General features: G+C 42.4%; 1 protein-coding gene across 1 annotated transcript in view; it reads left to right on the top strand.

Moving 5' to 3' along the window:
• The window catches only part of TANGO6 (transport and golgi organization 6 homolog), a 277,961-nt gene that overhangs the window by 55,922 nt on the left and 205,685 nt on the right, over positions 1 to 16,354 (top strand). The window contains exons 8-10 of the mRNA XM_017850742.1: positions 7,577 to 7,689; positions 9,507 to 9,683; positions 14,802 to 14,934. Coding sequence (XP_017706231.1) covers positions 7,577 to 7,689; positions 9,507 to 9,683; positions 14,802 to 14,934 — 423 coding nt within the window. The remainder of the gene's footprint in view (positions 1 to 7,576; positions 7,690 to 9,506; positions 9,684 to 14,801; positions 14,935 to 16,354) is intronic.

Raw genomic sequence — 16,354 nt, 5'->3', positions numbered from 1 at the left:
ATATCTTGGTATTTTGTTTGGGGATCCCTAGTTTTAGAAATACCTAGAGTAACTAGAAAACCTTTCAACTGAACATGATTTCATCTTTAAAGGACTAACTTCAGGACTGACAGCATAACAGAAAGCATATGAGGAAGGATTAGAAACTTACTACATCTGGTCACATTGAAGCTTCAGTTGTTTTGCTTTTTTTTTTAGAAGGGTGGTTAATTTTTTTCAACTAGTCTCACCTCTTAATGATTGAGGTACCAAAAGGGAATTCTGAAGGAAATGAGCAGTGTCAGTCAAGTCAGAGAATCATAGATGAGATACGAAAGAGGCCTTACAGCACCATTTATTGAACCTCGTTTTACACATAAGGAAACAGACTCAGAGAAGTCCACTGATTTGTGTTAAGTCACAAAACTGGTCCATGGAAATACTGAATCCAAGAGGCGGAGGTTGCAGTGAGCCAAGATCACACCACTGCATTCCTGCCTGGGCGACAGAGTGAAACTGTGAAAAAAAAAAAAAAAGAAAAGAAAAATAACATGCGAAGTACTGTATTGTGTTTTAGAACTTGAATTCCCATCCCACTTTGCTTCCATGTGATCAGGGAAGACTCCCCTCGCCCCCCAACTAGAAAGAGACTGAATATAAGCACAGTCCAAGGAAATCACACAACACCCAGATGTTGGGGCACAGAGGTGGAGCAGTCAGGCCCTGCCCTCCATGGGCAGGAACAGCTTGTCTCTTGTGCCTTTGCTGCTTCTTCAGTCCATACCGATACCAGTCCAATGTGGAGGAGGCTGGAAGGAACTACTCCAACTGTTTCTTCATGTGTAGTGTGATTTCATGGGAAGGATTATTCCTTTTTAGTGCTTTGTCTGGCTATTGTAAGTGCTGGCTGAGTTTGAAATGCAGCATTGGCTGAATCAGTCCAGCCTCTCATTTCCCTGAATAGGTTACTAAACTCCAAATATAAACCAATGATCAGGGGACGTTAAGGGTGAAGTGACCAGATTCTACTTTGGGAGTGTATATAGGGGGTAATGTTGGATGTCAGGTCCAGACTGAACTTTAACCTGCATAGGAGTTCAGTACTAGGCAAGAGACTGGAAGAAGGGGGATGTCCTTGGAAGCAGCTGGTCAGAGTATGCCAGCAGCTGGAAATCTACTGGAAAACTTGGTATTAATAGAGGGGAACTGTATAAGAAAACGAAGCTGTATAAGTAGGAGGAAGGGGAGGTGTTACAGAAGCCGCTGTCCATGGTGCCACACGGACACTTCAGCTCCAGCTTGCAGAGCTTGCAGGACTAGAGTTATTAAAAGCCTGACAAGCTGGGATCTACTGACTCAGAGGGTGGGGACAGCTGGGATAAAATTGGTATAGGCTAGGAACTGAAGCAATGAAAATCTCATTATGCACAGGGGGAGAAGGTAAGTATTGAGAGGTCAGGGGTATGTGTTCGGGGATTTTTAATATTGTAGTAAATACATACGAGATTTACCATTTTAACCATTTGAAATGGTATAATTTAGTGGCATTAAGTCTATTCATGATGTTGCCCAACCATCACCACTATCTAGTTCCAGAACTTTTTCCTCATCCCATATGGAAATCCCGTATCTGTGAAGCAATCAGTCCCCATTCTGACCTCCTCCGAGTCCCTGGCAGCCACTAATCTGCCTTCCCTCTATGTGGATTGTGAATGGATTTTGTGTCAGACAGATCTGGGTTTATCCTGGTTCTGACATTTGCTAACAATGTGTCTTTGCTCAACTGACCGACTGCTTCTCTGAGCCTCAGTTTTCCGCATTTCTAGAATGGGAACAAAAATGCTTCACCTGCCGGACTCCTCTTATGAAGACTTTTTGTATGTTAAATGTTTGGCTGAATACCTGGCTCACTCTTCAGTGGAATGCAGTACATCGTAGTTATTGTTTGCTTCATAAAAGCAGTAACAATTAGCCAGGCATGGTGGGATGTGCCTGTAGTCTCAGCTACTAGGGAGGCTGAGGCAAGAGAATCACTTGAACCCGGGAGGCAGAGGTTGCAGTGAGCCGAGACTGTGCTACTGCACTCCAGCCTGGACAACAGAGCAAGACTTTGTCTCAGAAAATAAAAATATAAAATAAAAAAATAAAAGCAGTAACAGTGGGATTCCTTTAAATTGTGTACTACTATATTCACTGCCTAGTCACCACAAATTCAGGTAGCACCACTTCATAATCTACTCTGATAGGTGCTGAAGAAGGGAGCTTGACTTTTGCCTTCCAGGCTAGTTCAGGAGTTGGGAGATAACTATATACTATATTCCTGGACCAATTATATGTCACAGGCTCTAAAATGCAGTTGGAATTTAGAGAAGAAGAAAAATCATTTCATAGTGGTTAGGTGCTGAATATTTGAATGAATGAGTGAGTGAATGAATGAACAGTTGAAGATTAAATATATGGCAGGCTTATGGAGGAGGCAGAACTTGTGCTGGGTCAATTTAATAAGTATAATTGCATATCTTTCATCTCCAAAATCAATCTGGTCATTAGGATGCATAGCAGTGCTTAAGGCAGATAAAAGAAACTTTATTTTTTAAAATTAGGTATTTTTATTATTTTAAAATTTTAATTGACACATAATTGTACATAGTTATGTGAAACTGATTTTGATTATTGTTTTAGATGACTAGTCCAAAACTTTTAATTTTATTTTATTTTATTTTATTTTATTTTTTGAGACAGTATCTCACTCTGTCACCCAGGCTGGAGTGCAGTAGCCGCGATCTTGGCTCACTGCAACCTCTACCTCCTGGGTTCAAGCAATGATTTTTGTGCCTGAGCCTCTTGAGTACCAGAATTACAGGCCCACCACACCACCCATGGCTAATTTTTGCATTTTTAGTTGAGACAGGGTTCCGTCTTGTTGGCCAGGCTGGTCTCAAGCTCCTGGACTCAAGTGATCCTCCCTCCTTAGCCTCCCGAAATGCTGGGGTTACAGATGTGAGCCACCACACCCAGCCCAAAACTTTTATTTTTTATTTTAATTTATTTTTCAGAGACAGAATCTTGTTCTCTTGCTCGGGCTGTAGTGCTGTGGCTCACTGCAGCCTCAAGCCGCAGGGCTCAAGAGATCCTCTTGCCTTAGCCGCCTGTGTAGCTGGGAGTACAGGCATGCACCACCATGCCCAGCTAATTTTTATTTTTTGTAGAGACGGGGGTCATGCTGTGTTGCTGTTCTTGAACTCCTGGGCACAAGTGATCTTCCCACCTCAGCCTCAAAGTGCTGGGATTATAGGCATGAGCCACTGGGCCCAGCCCAAAACTTGTAAAGGATACATGTACTTCCATTAAGGAAGTTTAAAGGGAGGTAGATTTGAGTTCAGTACAGAAGAAATTTACTATTATTGTTGGAAGGGGGGTGGCAATTGTGTACAGATCAAGGAGAGGCCATTGACATTCTTTTTTTTTTTTTTTTTTTGAGACGGAGTCTTGCTCTGTCGCCCAGGCTAGAGTGCAGTGGCCAGATCTCAGCTCACTGCAAGCTCCGCCTCCCGGGTTCACGCCATTCTCCTGTCTCAGCCTCTTTAAGATACTGTAGAAAACATTTATTTATCAGATTGAACCAAAAGAAAGTCTTAATTCTAAATCTTTTCACTTTAAAAAAGTCTTATTTCTCTGTTTCTATCTGTGAACTTGATAGATTCTAGTTGGTAAATTGATAAGGGTTATTCTTTTTTCTTTTTTATTTTTTTTAATTTTTTTTGAGATGGAGTCTTGCTCTGTTGCCCAGGCTGGAGTGCAATGGTATGATCTCGGCTCACTGCAACCTCCACCTCCTGGGTTCAAGCTATTCTCCTGCCTCAGCCTCCCGAGTAGCTGGAATTACAGGTGTGCACCACTACGTCCGGCTAACTTTTGTATTTTTGTAGAGACGGGTTTCACCATGTTGGTCAGGCTGGTCTCGAACTCCTGACCTCGTGATCCACCCACCTCTGCCTCCCAAAGTGCTGGGATTACAGGTGTCATGAGCTGCTGCGCCCAGCCGATAAAGGCTATTCTTAATTTTTCTGTCTCTTTCTGCATGCTCTTCCCCTTATCGTTATCCATTTAACCTGCTTTACTTTTCTTCCTAGCACTTGTCACTACCTGGTAGTATATAGTTGGTTTTTCTTGCCTGCCTCCTCAGCTAGAATGTTAGCTCCTTGAAGCAGGTACTTTGTTCAGCACTGTATCTGCAGGGCTGCAAGTGTGCTAGCACAAAAGTGGCCCTCAATAAACATTTGTTGGCCGGGCGCGGTGGCTCAAGCCTGTAATCCCAGCACTTTGGGAGGCCGAGACGGGCGGATCACGAGGTCAGGAGATCGAGACCATCCTGGCTAACACGGTGAAACCCCGTCTCTACTAAAAAATACAAAAAACTAGCCGGGCGAGGTGGCGGGTGCCTGTAGTCCCAGCTACTCGGGAGGCTGAGGCAGGAGAATGGCGTAAACCCGGGAGGCAGAGCTTGCAGTGAGCTGAGATCCGGCCACTGTACTCCAGCCTGGGTGACAGAGCGAGACTCCGTCTCAAAAAAAATAAATAAATAAATAAACATTTGTTGAACCTTTACACAAAAATAAATAACATATATATATATATATATATAGCTGTACATTATTTCCTAAATTTTAGGCACAAGTAGTACTTGTTCCTTATAAGAAGATACAGAAAAGTATAAGGAAGAAGCAAACAAAAAATTAGTGGAATTTTTTTTTTTTTTGAGACAGTGTTTTACTCTTGTTGCCCAGGCTGGAGTGCAGTGGCACGATCTCGGCTCACTGCAACTTCCACCTCCTGGGTTTAAGCAATTCTCCTGCCTCAGCCTCCCAAGCAGCTGGGATTACAGGCATGTGCCACCACGCACTGCTAACTTTGTATTTTCAGTAGAAACGGGGTTTCACCATGTTGGTCAGGCTGGTGTCGAACTCCTGACCTTAGGTGATGCGCCCACCTCAGCCTCCCAAAGTGTTGGGATTATAGGTGTGAGCCACTGCCCCTGGCCAAATCAGAGGAATTTATCAGCAACAACATATATCCCTGAGGAATGTGCTCAGTTGAGTTCTTGTTAAAGTTTGGGGTGCTTTGGCCCTATTAAGCCAGTAAATAATGAAGACTTAACTCCATTTGTTTTTGTTTTCTTTGTTGTTCTTGTTTGGGGGTTTATTATTTTTTGTACAAAAAATCCTGGTAAGGAAGGATGGCTCCACAGGGATTACCTCTGAGAACACAGGATCCAAAGCTGAACAATAGGTCTTTACGTTATCTGGAAGAATCTCTTCTTTTGCCTCCTGTAATTGGTGATTTCATCATTAGGCCTGTACATGACTTCTGAACGGTGCTGTACACAGCACTTCATTTAGCTGGGCTTATGGAGATTAGATCATGCACAGGAAGCTGGCTCCTTGGCTAACAGGCTCCAGAGAGGAGTCAGGAGGCTTAAGGGCTGTGAAAATTAGAGTTGATTTTAAGAGACAGGATTCAGTGGAAAAGCACAGAGATTTTTCCAGCTCATGAAAGTACCTCCATGATCTTTAGTTTCATGAACAACATTGATTCTTACTTCAAAACTCTTTCTATAAATAAGGGCCTCTTTGGGCCTCCCTTCCCTTCCCTTTTATTTTATTTTATTTTATTTTATTTTATTTTTTATAGAGATGGGGTCTCACCATGTTACCCAGGCTGTTCTCAAACTCCTGGGCTCAAGTGATCCTCCCTCCTTGGCCTCCCTAAGAGCTGGGATTATAGGTGTGAGCCATCACACTGGGCCCATTTCACCCTCAAAATAGGGCCGCTAGTACTGACTTTGTGAAATTGTTATGATTTTAACGAGCTAGCTCTTTAAAGAATCTAGTATAGTGCTTGGAAGATAAAAACCTATCATGGTTCCCGGAACATATACCATGATCATAATCATTGTCAGCTCCTTTTATTTCTCTTTTTACCATTATCACTATCCATACTATCAGGTTTTAATTAACTTCTTATAACGGAATTACATTTTGAAATCCTATTGTGTTTAATTGGAGTTTTGAATAACATTTTTGTACTTCTTAAGATACTTTCAATTATCTGCCATATTATTATTATTATTATTAGTTTACTTGGCTGGGTGCAGTGGCTCATGCCTGTAATTCCAGCACTTTGGGAGGACAAGATGGGAGGATTGTTTGAGCCCAGGAGGAGTTCGAGACCAGCCTGAGCAACATGGCAAAACCCCATCTCTACTAAAAATACAAAACATTAGCCATGCATGGTGGTGTGTGCCTGTGGTTCCAGCTACCCAGGAGGCTGATATGAAAATATCATTTGAGCTTGGAGATTGAGGCTGCAGTGAGCTGTGATTGTACCACTGCATTCCAACCTGGGTGAGAGAGACCACATCTCAAATATAATAATAATAGTTTTACTTTTTTTATTCTTCCCATATATCACAAGCAATATGAAGGATAATGACCCTTACTGATTTTTATATTCACTACAGTACCTAAAACAGTGCTTTGAATCCAGTGAGTGTTCAGTAAAAGTTTATTGAATTGAATGCATTTGTTCTAGCCTTATTGAAAGGTACAACTAAAACATGCAACATTGTGATTGTTAATAAAAGTCACCATCCTCACAGAATTGTTTTTTTTTTTTTTACTTTTTTTCATAGGCAGTAGTTAGCGTCCTCACACACTTAACTGTGTAGAGCCAGTACAGATCTAGGTGAACAGTGCAATTACTTTTCTCTTTTTTGTAAGAGAGAGGATCTTACTCCGTCACCCAGGCTAGAGGGCAGTAGCATGATTATAGCTTCTTGCAGCTTTGAATTCCTGGGCTCAAGCGATCCTTCCGCCTCAGCCTCCCAAGTAGTTGGGACTGTAGGCATGCACTACCAAGCCTGGCTAATTTTTAAATGTTTTTGTAGCGATGGGATCTTACTGCATTGCTCAGCTAGGCTTGAACTTCTGGCCTTAAACAATCCTCCCTCCGTGACCTCCAAAAATTCTGGGATTACAGACATGAGCCACTGTGCCCAGCCCTACGGTATAATTTCTTTAAACATTTATAGAATTAGGGAGAATAGGACATGTCCATGTGGTGGTCACATTTTAAGAGTGATGAAACTGGAGTAAGCAGTGTTTTGGGTTTGGTTTGGTTTGATTTTCCAAATCTAGTTTAAAGTTTTTCCCTTTGTTAATAATTACTTGTTCCTAATAGCAGCGCCTTCAGCAGTAGGACAGTTATATAGTTAAACAATAGGTACATTAGGAAACTCAGACGTAGCCAAAAGTAGGAAAGGAAGAGGTCAGAAAGCGGGGTAGTTGACCCATTCTGGGCAGTTCTAGAGACTGCACACATGAAATGGTGCTGCTCCAGTTCACTCTCTTGTTTCAGCCTGTCTGCCAAACTCAAATGGTTTCATTGCCATGTCTGAGCACATCCTTGGAGCTAAAATGGTGTGATTCGGATGAGATAGTGCTTAAGACACTGAGCCCTGCTAGGTGTTTGGTGTGTGATTCCCATTGCTTTGGCCAGGCAGTCATGGGATTATTCTTCACCATTTCCTTTTTTCTAGGTGTACGTGGTTGGAAATGAACCTTTAACAGTTTTGATGGATTCTCTGCTTCCTGTCCTGGGAGTGCTTTTTCTTCTCTACTGTTTTACTAAGCAGAGTGTATCTCACATAAGGTAAACAATCAAGGGGCCCTTATTTGTTTATAAATAGAATCTTACTTGTTTATAAATTGTGACATCTTTTTTGCATGTTGTTTTTGTTCTTATTTTGAATTTATATTTGCCACTTTGAAATTATCATTTCCTTTCAAAGTCAGGAAAACACTGGGATCTTCCTATTTTGCTCATCTAGAAAAGAACAAGAATTTTGCAGATCACAGGGCATTGGATACAGTTTTTAGAATGACTTTCCTCAGCCTCTGTCCTAAATCTCAAAGACCAAATCTCTGTTTACATGTGTAAACATGCCATTTTTCGATCAGTGAGAAATACTGCAATTACATGTCTAGGAAGCAGGAAATAGGGGACGGATCATAATGACCTTATGTGGAGTTAGAAAACATGTTTGGGAAATCTAGATCTGAATGTGGCACTTTGTATTTAGCCTGGGATTTGGTATTGGTGATACAGTGTGTTGTTTAGAAAGAAGGGATTTCTTAGTCATCCAGAAAATACTCCTTTGTCATAGAATTTAAGTAGGATTCATTTTATATCAGCCATATTTTCACAGTAATTTATGTTGTTTCTTCCTCCAGGTAAGAGTTATCTTATCTCAAGTCCTACAGAATTATGATTTTTGGTGTTTGGAGAGCCTCACATGTAATCCAATATACAATAATAATATCTTCTTCACGAAGTTATTGTGAAGACTCAATATGCATTAATATGTTTAGCATAGTCCCTAGCAAATAGTAAGCTCAATAAATGGTAGCTATCATTATCATCATTGCTAAGTGGTGAAGGAAAACACCATCTTTTGTACTATTCAAAGCTTACATAGTGCCCTTGGCTTTTCAGCTTGAGTCAGCATGTCACTGTAGCCCACAGCCACAATGGCAATGACAAGAGAATGCAGTGGAAGAGGGAGGCTGTACATCTGTGAACTTGGTTTCAAGGGACAGTCCACAAAATAACTCTTGGGTTTTTTTTTTTTTTTTTTTTTTTCTGAGACGGAGTCTCACTCTGTTGTCCAGACTGGGGTGCAGTGGTGCGATCTTGGCTCACTGCAACCTCTGTCCCTGAGTTCAGGTGATTCTCCTGCCTCAGTCTCCTGGGTAGCTGGGATTACAGGCACTTGCCACTACGCTCAGCTAATTTTTGTAGTTTTAGTAGAGACGGGGTTTCACCATGTTGGCCAGGCTGTTCTCGAACTCCTGACCTCAGGTGATCCACCTGCCTCAGCCTCCCAAAATGCTGGGATTACAGGCGTGAGCCACCACGCCTGGCCTCTGGTTTTTGTTTTAAAACTCAAGTCCTCACAGCACTGTCATGTCCTCATCAGAGACAGACAAGGAACATGTGAACATTGATTTAGTTCCTCTTCTAGTTGATTGACACAGATGAAAGGGGTTGAGGTATCAGCAATATTTTGTTAGTATGCTGTTTCTTGGTCTCCAGCTATTGGTCTTGCTAAGAGTAGATGATTTTTATCCGTGTGTGCTTTCTTTGAGAGTACCTGATGCAAAGGCGGTAGTACACTTGGAATTACTGAAAAAAAAAAAAAAAAAAAGAAATCACATGGGGCTCATGTGGCAAATCAGGGTTGCTGCCAGAGCCAAGGATTAGTCAGTCAGTCATTGAATTTCAGGATATTTGCATTCTGAAATTCACAAGAAGCATACTTTCCACTCCTGCATTTCAGTAGTACTAGGAGATCGTGCCAGCATTTAAAATGCAGTGGAACCTGACAGCCTTTCTTTCTTTTTTTATGTTAGCTTGTTAGATGCATGGAGTAAGATGACAAGCTCATTCATAACTGCTTTTTCTGCCAGGTCACTTTGCCAAGAAATCTTACTATGGATTCTGGGGAAGCTAGAAAGGAAGAAGGCAATTGCCAGCCTGAAAGGATTTGCAGGGTTGGACAAAGCTGTGCCCTCTCTCCATTCTCTGTGTCAGTTTAGAGCTGCCACTCATGGTGGCATTATGATTACCATCAAAGAGGCCATTAGGTGAGTCCACCCATCCATTGTCTCTCTTCAGATTTAGTTCTGCCCAAAAGGCCATTCAGTCATTCAACCACTAAGGGGCGCTGATAGAAAAGAAACCAGAAACTCAAGTGGCTGAGGTGCTTGCTATTTATATTCTCTAAATGAAACGTAAGCCTTAAATAATCCTCCAGGTTTTTTCCCAAGATGCCTGCTAATAGTTGGTGCAATTTACTGGAGCCTCACAGCTCTGCATCACAACAAGCCCACTTACTCCACCATCTTTGCCAGTTAATCAGAGTGAAGGGCAGACACATGTTCACCCTTAACACCATAATAATCCAATTATCTTTCTGACTCTTAAAATGGTATATGTGTGTGTTTATCTTCAGACTTATTCCTGAGGGAAATTGTCCGATAGCTATCTTTTATGGTAATTTTATGATGGAGATTTGTTTCTCATAGGGATTGATTAGAAAGTGCTTAATAAATATTAGTGAAATGGATCATTTAATTTTTTTTTTTTTTTTTTTTTTTGAGACGGAGTCTTGCTCTGCCACCCAGGCTGGAGTGCAGTGGCCGGATCTCAGCTCACTGCAAGCTCCGCCTCCCGGGTTCACGCCATTCTCCTGTCTCAGCCTCCCGAGTAGCTGGGACTACAGGCGCCCGCCTCATCGCCCGGCTAGTTTTTTGTATTTTTAGTAGAGACGGGGTTTCACCGTATTAGCCAGGATGGTCTCGATCTCCTGACCTCATGATCCGCCCGTCTTGGCCTCCCAAAGTGCTGGGATTACAGGCTTGAGCCACTGCGCCCGGCCGAAATGGATCATTTATTTATCCAACCTCTCACAATTGCATATTTTAAATTATTTCCACTTTCTGGATGATCTAATGTTATTACCTGAGAACATAATTTCTTGTTGGTCATAGTCCATGTAATACGAATGGGTGACTGCTATCCTGTTTGGATTTCACATCACATTCAAAGTGCTGCTGTTTGTTGAAGTATTGAAATATTATTTTATATTCATGGTTAACTTGGTAAAGTTTTAAAACACCCCTTCAGTTTGGTGGACTTGAGGGAAATAGAAAAACACATAGATTGCAAACAGAATTATCAGTACAAACTCAAGCTGCTATTCTGCCCAGCAACAGTTTATCAAGATGTTTTTGGCCAGACATGGTGGCTCACACCTGTAATCACAGCACTTTAGGAGGCTGAGGTAGGTGGATCACCTGAGGTTAGGAGTTTGAGACCAGCCTGGCCAACATGGTGAAACACCATCTCTATTAAAAATACAAAAATTAGCTAGGCATGGTGGTGCATGTCTGTAGACCCAGCTACTTGTGAGGCTGAGGCATAAGAATTGCTTGAACCGGGAGGTGGAAGTTACAGTGAGCTGAGATCATACCACTGCACTCCAGCCTGGGCAACAGGGCGAGATAGTCTCAAAAAAAAAGAAAAGAAAGAAAGAAGGGCCAGGCGTGGTGGCTCACACATGTAATCCCAGCACTTTGGGAGGCTGAGGTAGGTGGATCACTTGAGGTCAGGAGTTCAAGATCAGCCTGGCCAACATGGTGAAACCCATCTCTACTAAAAATACAAAAATTAGCCAGTTGTGGGGGCTGGCACCTGTAGCCCCAGCTACTCGGGAGGCGAGGCAGGACTGTCACTTGAACCCGGGAGGTGGAGATTGCAGTAAGCCAAGATCGTGCCACTGCACCCCCGCCTAGGTGACAGAGTGAGACTGTCTCAAAAAAAAGAAAAAAAGTTTATTTAAAGAAACTCTATAAGAGCAGTTAGATTTTATGATCTTTAGATTCAGAGTTTTTACTTATCTGGAATTAAATATAATTGTTTGGAATTTACTCTTTATCATTGATTTTTTTTTTTTTTTTTTTGAGACAGAGTTTTTGCTCTTGTTGCCCAGGCTGGAGTGCAATGGCGCGATCTTGGCTCACTGCAACCTCTGCCTCCCGGGCTCAAGCGATTCTCCTGCCTCAGCCTCCTGAGTAGCTGGTATTACAGGCATGTGTCACCACACCTGGCTAATTTTGTATGTTTAGTAGAGACGGGGTTTCCCCATGTTGGTCAGGCTGATCTGGAACTCCTGACCTCAGGAGATCCACCCACCTCAGCCTCCCAAAGTGCTGGGATTATGGGCGTGAGCCACCGCGCCTGGCCTTATCGTTGAATTTTTAAGAGTGACTAAAGTAGTGCTTCTTAAGATAATTGTCATGTGTTTTTGTTTTGTTTTTGAGGCTGTGTTGCCCTATCGCTCAGACTGGAGTGCAATGGCATGATCTTGGCTGACTGCAACCTCCACCTCCTGGGTTCAAGCAATTCTCTTGCCTCAGCCTGTCTAGTAGCTGGGACTACAGGCGCGCGCCACCAAACCAGGCTAACATCATGTTGTTTTAGAAGTATTTGAATACAGTACTTCATTTTCACAATCAAAATGGCTCACAGAAGCTTAGAAGTGATGTTTATCCATTTTGGCTTTTCCTTCAACATAGAATGTTGTGGAGAAAACATGACTGATCTGAAGGACTCTGGAAGATTCTGGGATAATACAGGAAATATCCTAAGCTAAATGTATAGGTTATTCATTCTATTAGAGGAATAGGAAGTCCATGTTCTTAGTGAACTGGCACACTGAGACATACTGCCTGATGAGATAGTCTGCCAAGTTAATAATTGTACTTTTCAATGAGATGAAGAAACATCTGTCATTTTTTTTTTTTTTTTTTTTTTTGAGACGGAGTCTCGCATCTGCCGCCCCGGCTTGGAGTGCAGTGGCCGGTCTCAGCTCATGCAGCTCCGCCTCCGGGTTCCCGCCATTCTCCGTGCCTCAGCTCCGAGTAGCTGGGGATACCAGCGCCCGCCAGGTCGCTGGCTAGTTTTTTGTATTTTTAGTGGAAGAGCAGTTTCAACCATGTTAGCCAGGATGGGTCTCGGATCTCACTGACCTCGTGATCGCCCGTTCGGCCCTACAAAGTGCTGGGAATTACAGCTTGAGCACTGCGCCTCCAGGCCCCATTTTTTTTTCTCATTTTTAGTTGAAAAAAATTTTATGTCATTCGGTCACTGAAATAGACCACATATTCTTGTATCAATACAAAAAACACAGTAAAGAGGAAAACAAAAGTCAACTAGTGTCTTATTTCCTGTTCATATTATTTTAGTGTTTTGCTTTTTAGTACATCTTCAATGCTTTTGTATTTGTTTATATGATCATATGGTATAATAATATAGTATCTTGAGCTGCGTATGGTGGTTCATACTGGTAATCCCAGCACTTTGGGAGGCCAAGGTGTGAGAATTGCTTGAGGTCAGGAGTTCAAGATCAGCCTGGGCAACATAGCGAGACCCCATTTCTTTAAAAAAAAAAAAAAAAAGGCCAGGCACAGTGGTTCATGCTTGTAATCCCAGCATTTTGGGAGGCCGAGACGGGCGGATCACATGAAGTCGAGAGTTCGAGACCAGCCTGGCTAACATGGTGAAACTCTGTGTCTATTAAAAATACAAAAATTAAACAGGCGTGGTGGCAGTCGCCTGTAATCCCAGCTACTTGGGAGGCTGAGGCAGGAGAATCACTTGAACCCGGGAGGTGGCGGTTGCAGTGAGCCGAGATCGCGCCATTGCACTCCAGCCTAGGTAACAAGGGTAAAACTCCGTCTTAAAAAAAAAAAAATTATAAAAAAATTATGTACACACACACACAGGTGTATATATATGTATACATGGTATCTTTGTCTTTTCACTTGTGAGAAGAATTAAAAACTAAAAGCCATAGTACCTCATGAGAAAGTACAGGTATTTCTTGATCAGCCTGGGCAATATGGCAAAACCCGGTTTCTACGAAAAAATACAAATACTAGTTGGTTGTGATGGTGCACCTCTCTGGTCCCAGCTACTTAGGAGGCTGAAGTGGGAAGATTGCCTCAGTCTGGGAGGTTGAGGCTACAGTGAGCCATGATTGTACCACTGTACTTCAGCCTAGGCAATAAGTGAGACCCTGTCTCAAAAATTAAAAAAAAAAAACAAAAAACGGCTGAGTGCAGTGGCTCATGCCTGTAATCCCAGCACTTTGGTAGGCCAAGGCGGGCAGATCGCGAGGTCAGAAGTTCGAGACCAGCCTGGCCACCATAGTGAAACCCTGTCTCTACTAAAAATGCAAAAAATTAGCTGGGCGTGGTGGTGGGCGCCTGTAATCCCAGCTACTCCGGAGGCTGAGGCAGAACTGCTTGAACCCAGGAGGCAGAGGTTGCAGTGAACCAAGATCGTACCATTGCACTCCAGCCTGGGCAACAAGAGCGAGACTCCATCTCAAATAAATAAATAAATATAGAAATTTTCACAGTAATGATAGCACTGATTTAGCCAGATTTTATAATTTGGTAATCACATTCAACCTACTCATTTTTCTGAACCTTTATGCATTTTCTTATCTGAGCTAATTGGTTCCTTTCAGTTGAGACTGCATGTCCTCCCATGATGATCACGTCTTTTTCTGCTGCCAATAACCCTTCAGTAGCTTATCAGAAAAAAGTCAAAGTTCTTTTGAATGACATCCAAGGAAGGCCCTCTGTGATCTAGTCTTACTTTACAGCCTTCTCTTTCTGTTTTTCCTCAGGACCCAGAATATCTGCATACGACTTATATATACTTTCATTCCTCCTTGCTTTTGTAGAAGTAATAGTAATTCTCCAACATCCATCTTTTTTTTTTTTTTTTTTTAGAAATGAGATCTTACCATGTTGTCTATGTTACTGGAGTTCAGTGGCTATTCAGTTGTGACCATAATGCACTACAACCTCAAACTCGTGGGCTCAAGCAGTCTTCCTGCCTCAGCCGCCTGGTACACTACAGGTGTGCACCACTGTGCCCGGCTAACATCCATCTTCATGAATCTTTCCCTATTTGAGCAAATGACCATGCAGGACATAACAGCCTAGTTTCTGAGAATCAATACTTTTTTCAGAATGGAGAAATAGTAAAATAAGTTAAATAGATTTGGGGGATCTTTTTAATGATTAACTGTTTGGACATAACATGTTACTTTAGAAGATTGTTGTGGGGTTTAAAATTATGTGTATCTCTGGTGACTCTGCCAAGATAAATTTTACCCTGCATTGCAGTGATGAAGATGAAGATGAAGCCCTGTACCAGAAGGTATCCTCAGAGCAGGGCCGGGTGGAGCATCTCGGGGACTTGCTGTCCCACTGCCAGGAATGCGGTTTGGCAGGAGACTTCTTCATCTTCTGTTTGAAAGTAAGAACTACCTGTAGTTCCTGGTCAGTGTTATTCCAGGGGAGTGCCAGGAAACCCTTTGAATTTTCAAAGCTTTTATAATTTTAGATCCTAAAATGTAGGCCCTAATTTAAGGAAAGCGATCAGAGGACATAAAGGAATTTATTTTTTTAGTAGCCTTTGGATTGGTAAAAAGAAGAAACCTTTCTTCACTAGTGCTCATGTTATCTACTACTTCCCCAAATAATCGGCACTGGCGGTTTAGAGATGAACAAAGCAGAACCCTCGATCTGTGAAAGGGTTAATCTTTGCTCTGTGTTGACAGTAAGAACTCTTTTGAAGTTAATAGCAGGTTTTACAGCTATAGAGTAATCCCTTATCCTTTCTGACTGTTGTTTTGTCAGGTATTTGCAAAGGAGATTTAGCAATTCTGCCTCCTTCATTTCATTTTGCAGGCACCTGAAGCCTTTTCCGGGTTTGTTTCTTAGTGCCAGTGGTTGTGCTTTGCTTGCTTTTCTTCTATTCTCTGACAGTAACTTGTACCCCATAACGTTACTCCTTGTTGCACTGTATGACATCATAAGCCAGTGACCTCCAGCTCTGCCTTCTCAACTCTTTCCCCTAAATAAAGTGTCTACTCTAAAAGAACTCTAAGAGAGTTTAAGGTTTCTGTAGGTATGGGAGAATTCAAGGAGGGAATCAGGGCTAACATTTCTAGAACTTGAAGTAGGGGACACTTTTTGATGCTTTCTTACCTCCCATGTTCACACCCATCCCCATGCCCAGTGATACTCTTTCTAAATAACATTCCAAGGGGATGTGCTCTTAATTGTATACTTAAAAAAAGGTGGCTCACTCCCAGCACTTTGGGAGGCCGAGCCAAGTGGATCACCTGAGCTCAGGCATTTGAGACCAGCCTGGGCAACATGGCGAAACCCCGTCTCTACCAAAAATACAAAAAATTAGCCTGGCATGGTGGCTTGTGCCTGTAGTCCCAGCTACTCGGGAGGCTAAGGTGAGAGGATCATTTGAGCCCAGGAGGCAGAGGTTTCAGTGAGCCAAGAAGGGTAGGTGAATAGCCTACAAAACCCACAGTAAGACATAATTTCTTAGAAGTTAGTTCTAAGTACCTTAGAGGAAAAGAGCTGTCGTGCTGGAGGCATCTAATGGTCTCCAAAAGGGGTTTGAGAATGTGAGGTGACCTGAGGCTCAGTTCAAGGAAGGCCACTAGTAGAAATCATAGAAATACCCACAAAGCAGAAAGCTTGTCAAACTATTTCTTTGTGTGTGTGTGTGTGTGTATGTTTTTTATTATGAGATTTAAAATTTTTTTTTTTTTTTTTTTTTGAGACGGAGTCTTGCTCTGCCGCCCAGGCTGGAGTGCAGTGGCTGGATCTCAGCTCACTGCAAGCTCCGCCTCCCGGGTTCACGCCATTCTCCT

This window comes from Rhinopithecus bieti, unplaced genomic scaffold, assembly GCF_001698545.2.
Source record: "Rhinopithecus bieti isolate Rb0 unplaced genomic scaffold, ASM169854v2 scaffold_32081, whole genome shotgun sequence".
NCBI classification, from domain to species: Eukaryota; Metazoa; Chordata; class Mammalia; order Primates; family Cercopithecidae; genus Rhinopithecus; species Rhinopithecus bieti.
The sequence above is the reverse complement of the archived record's forward strand: the minus strand, read 5'-3'. Positions and strand labels throughout refer to the sequence as shown.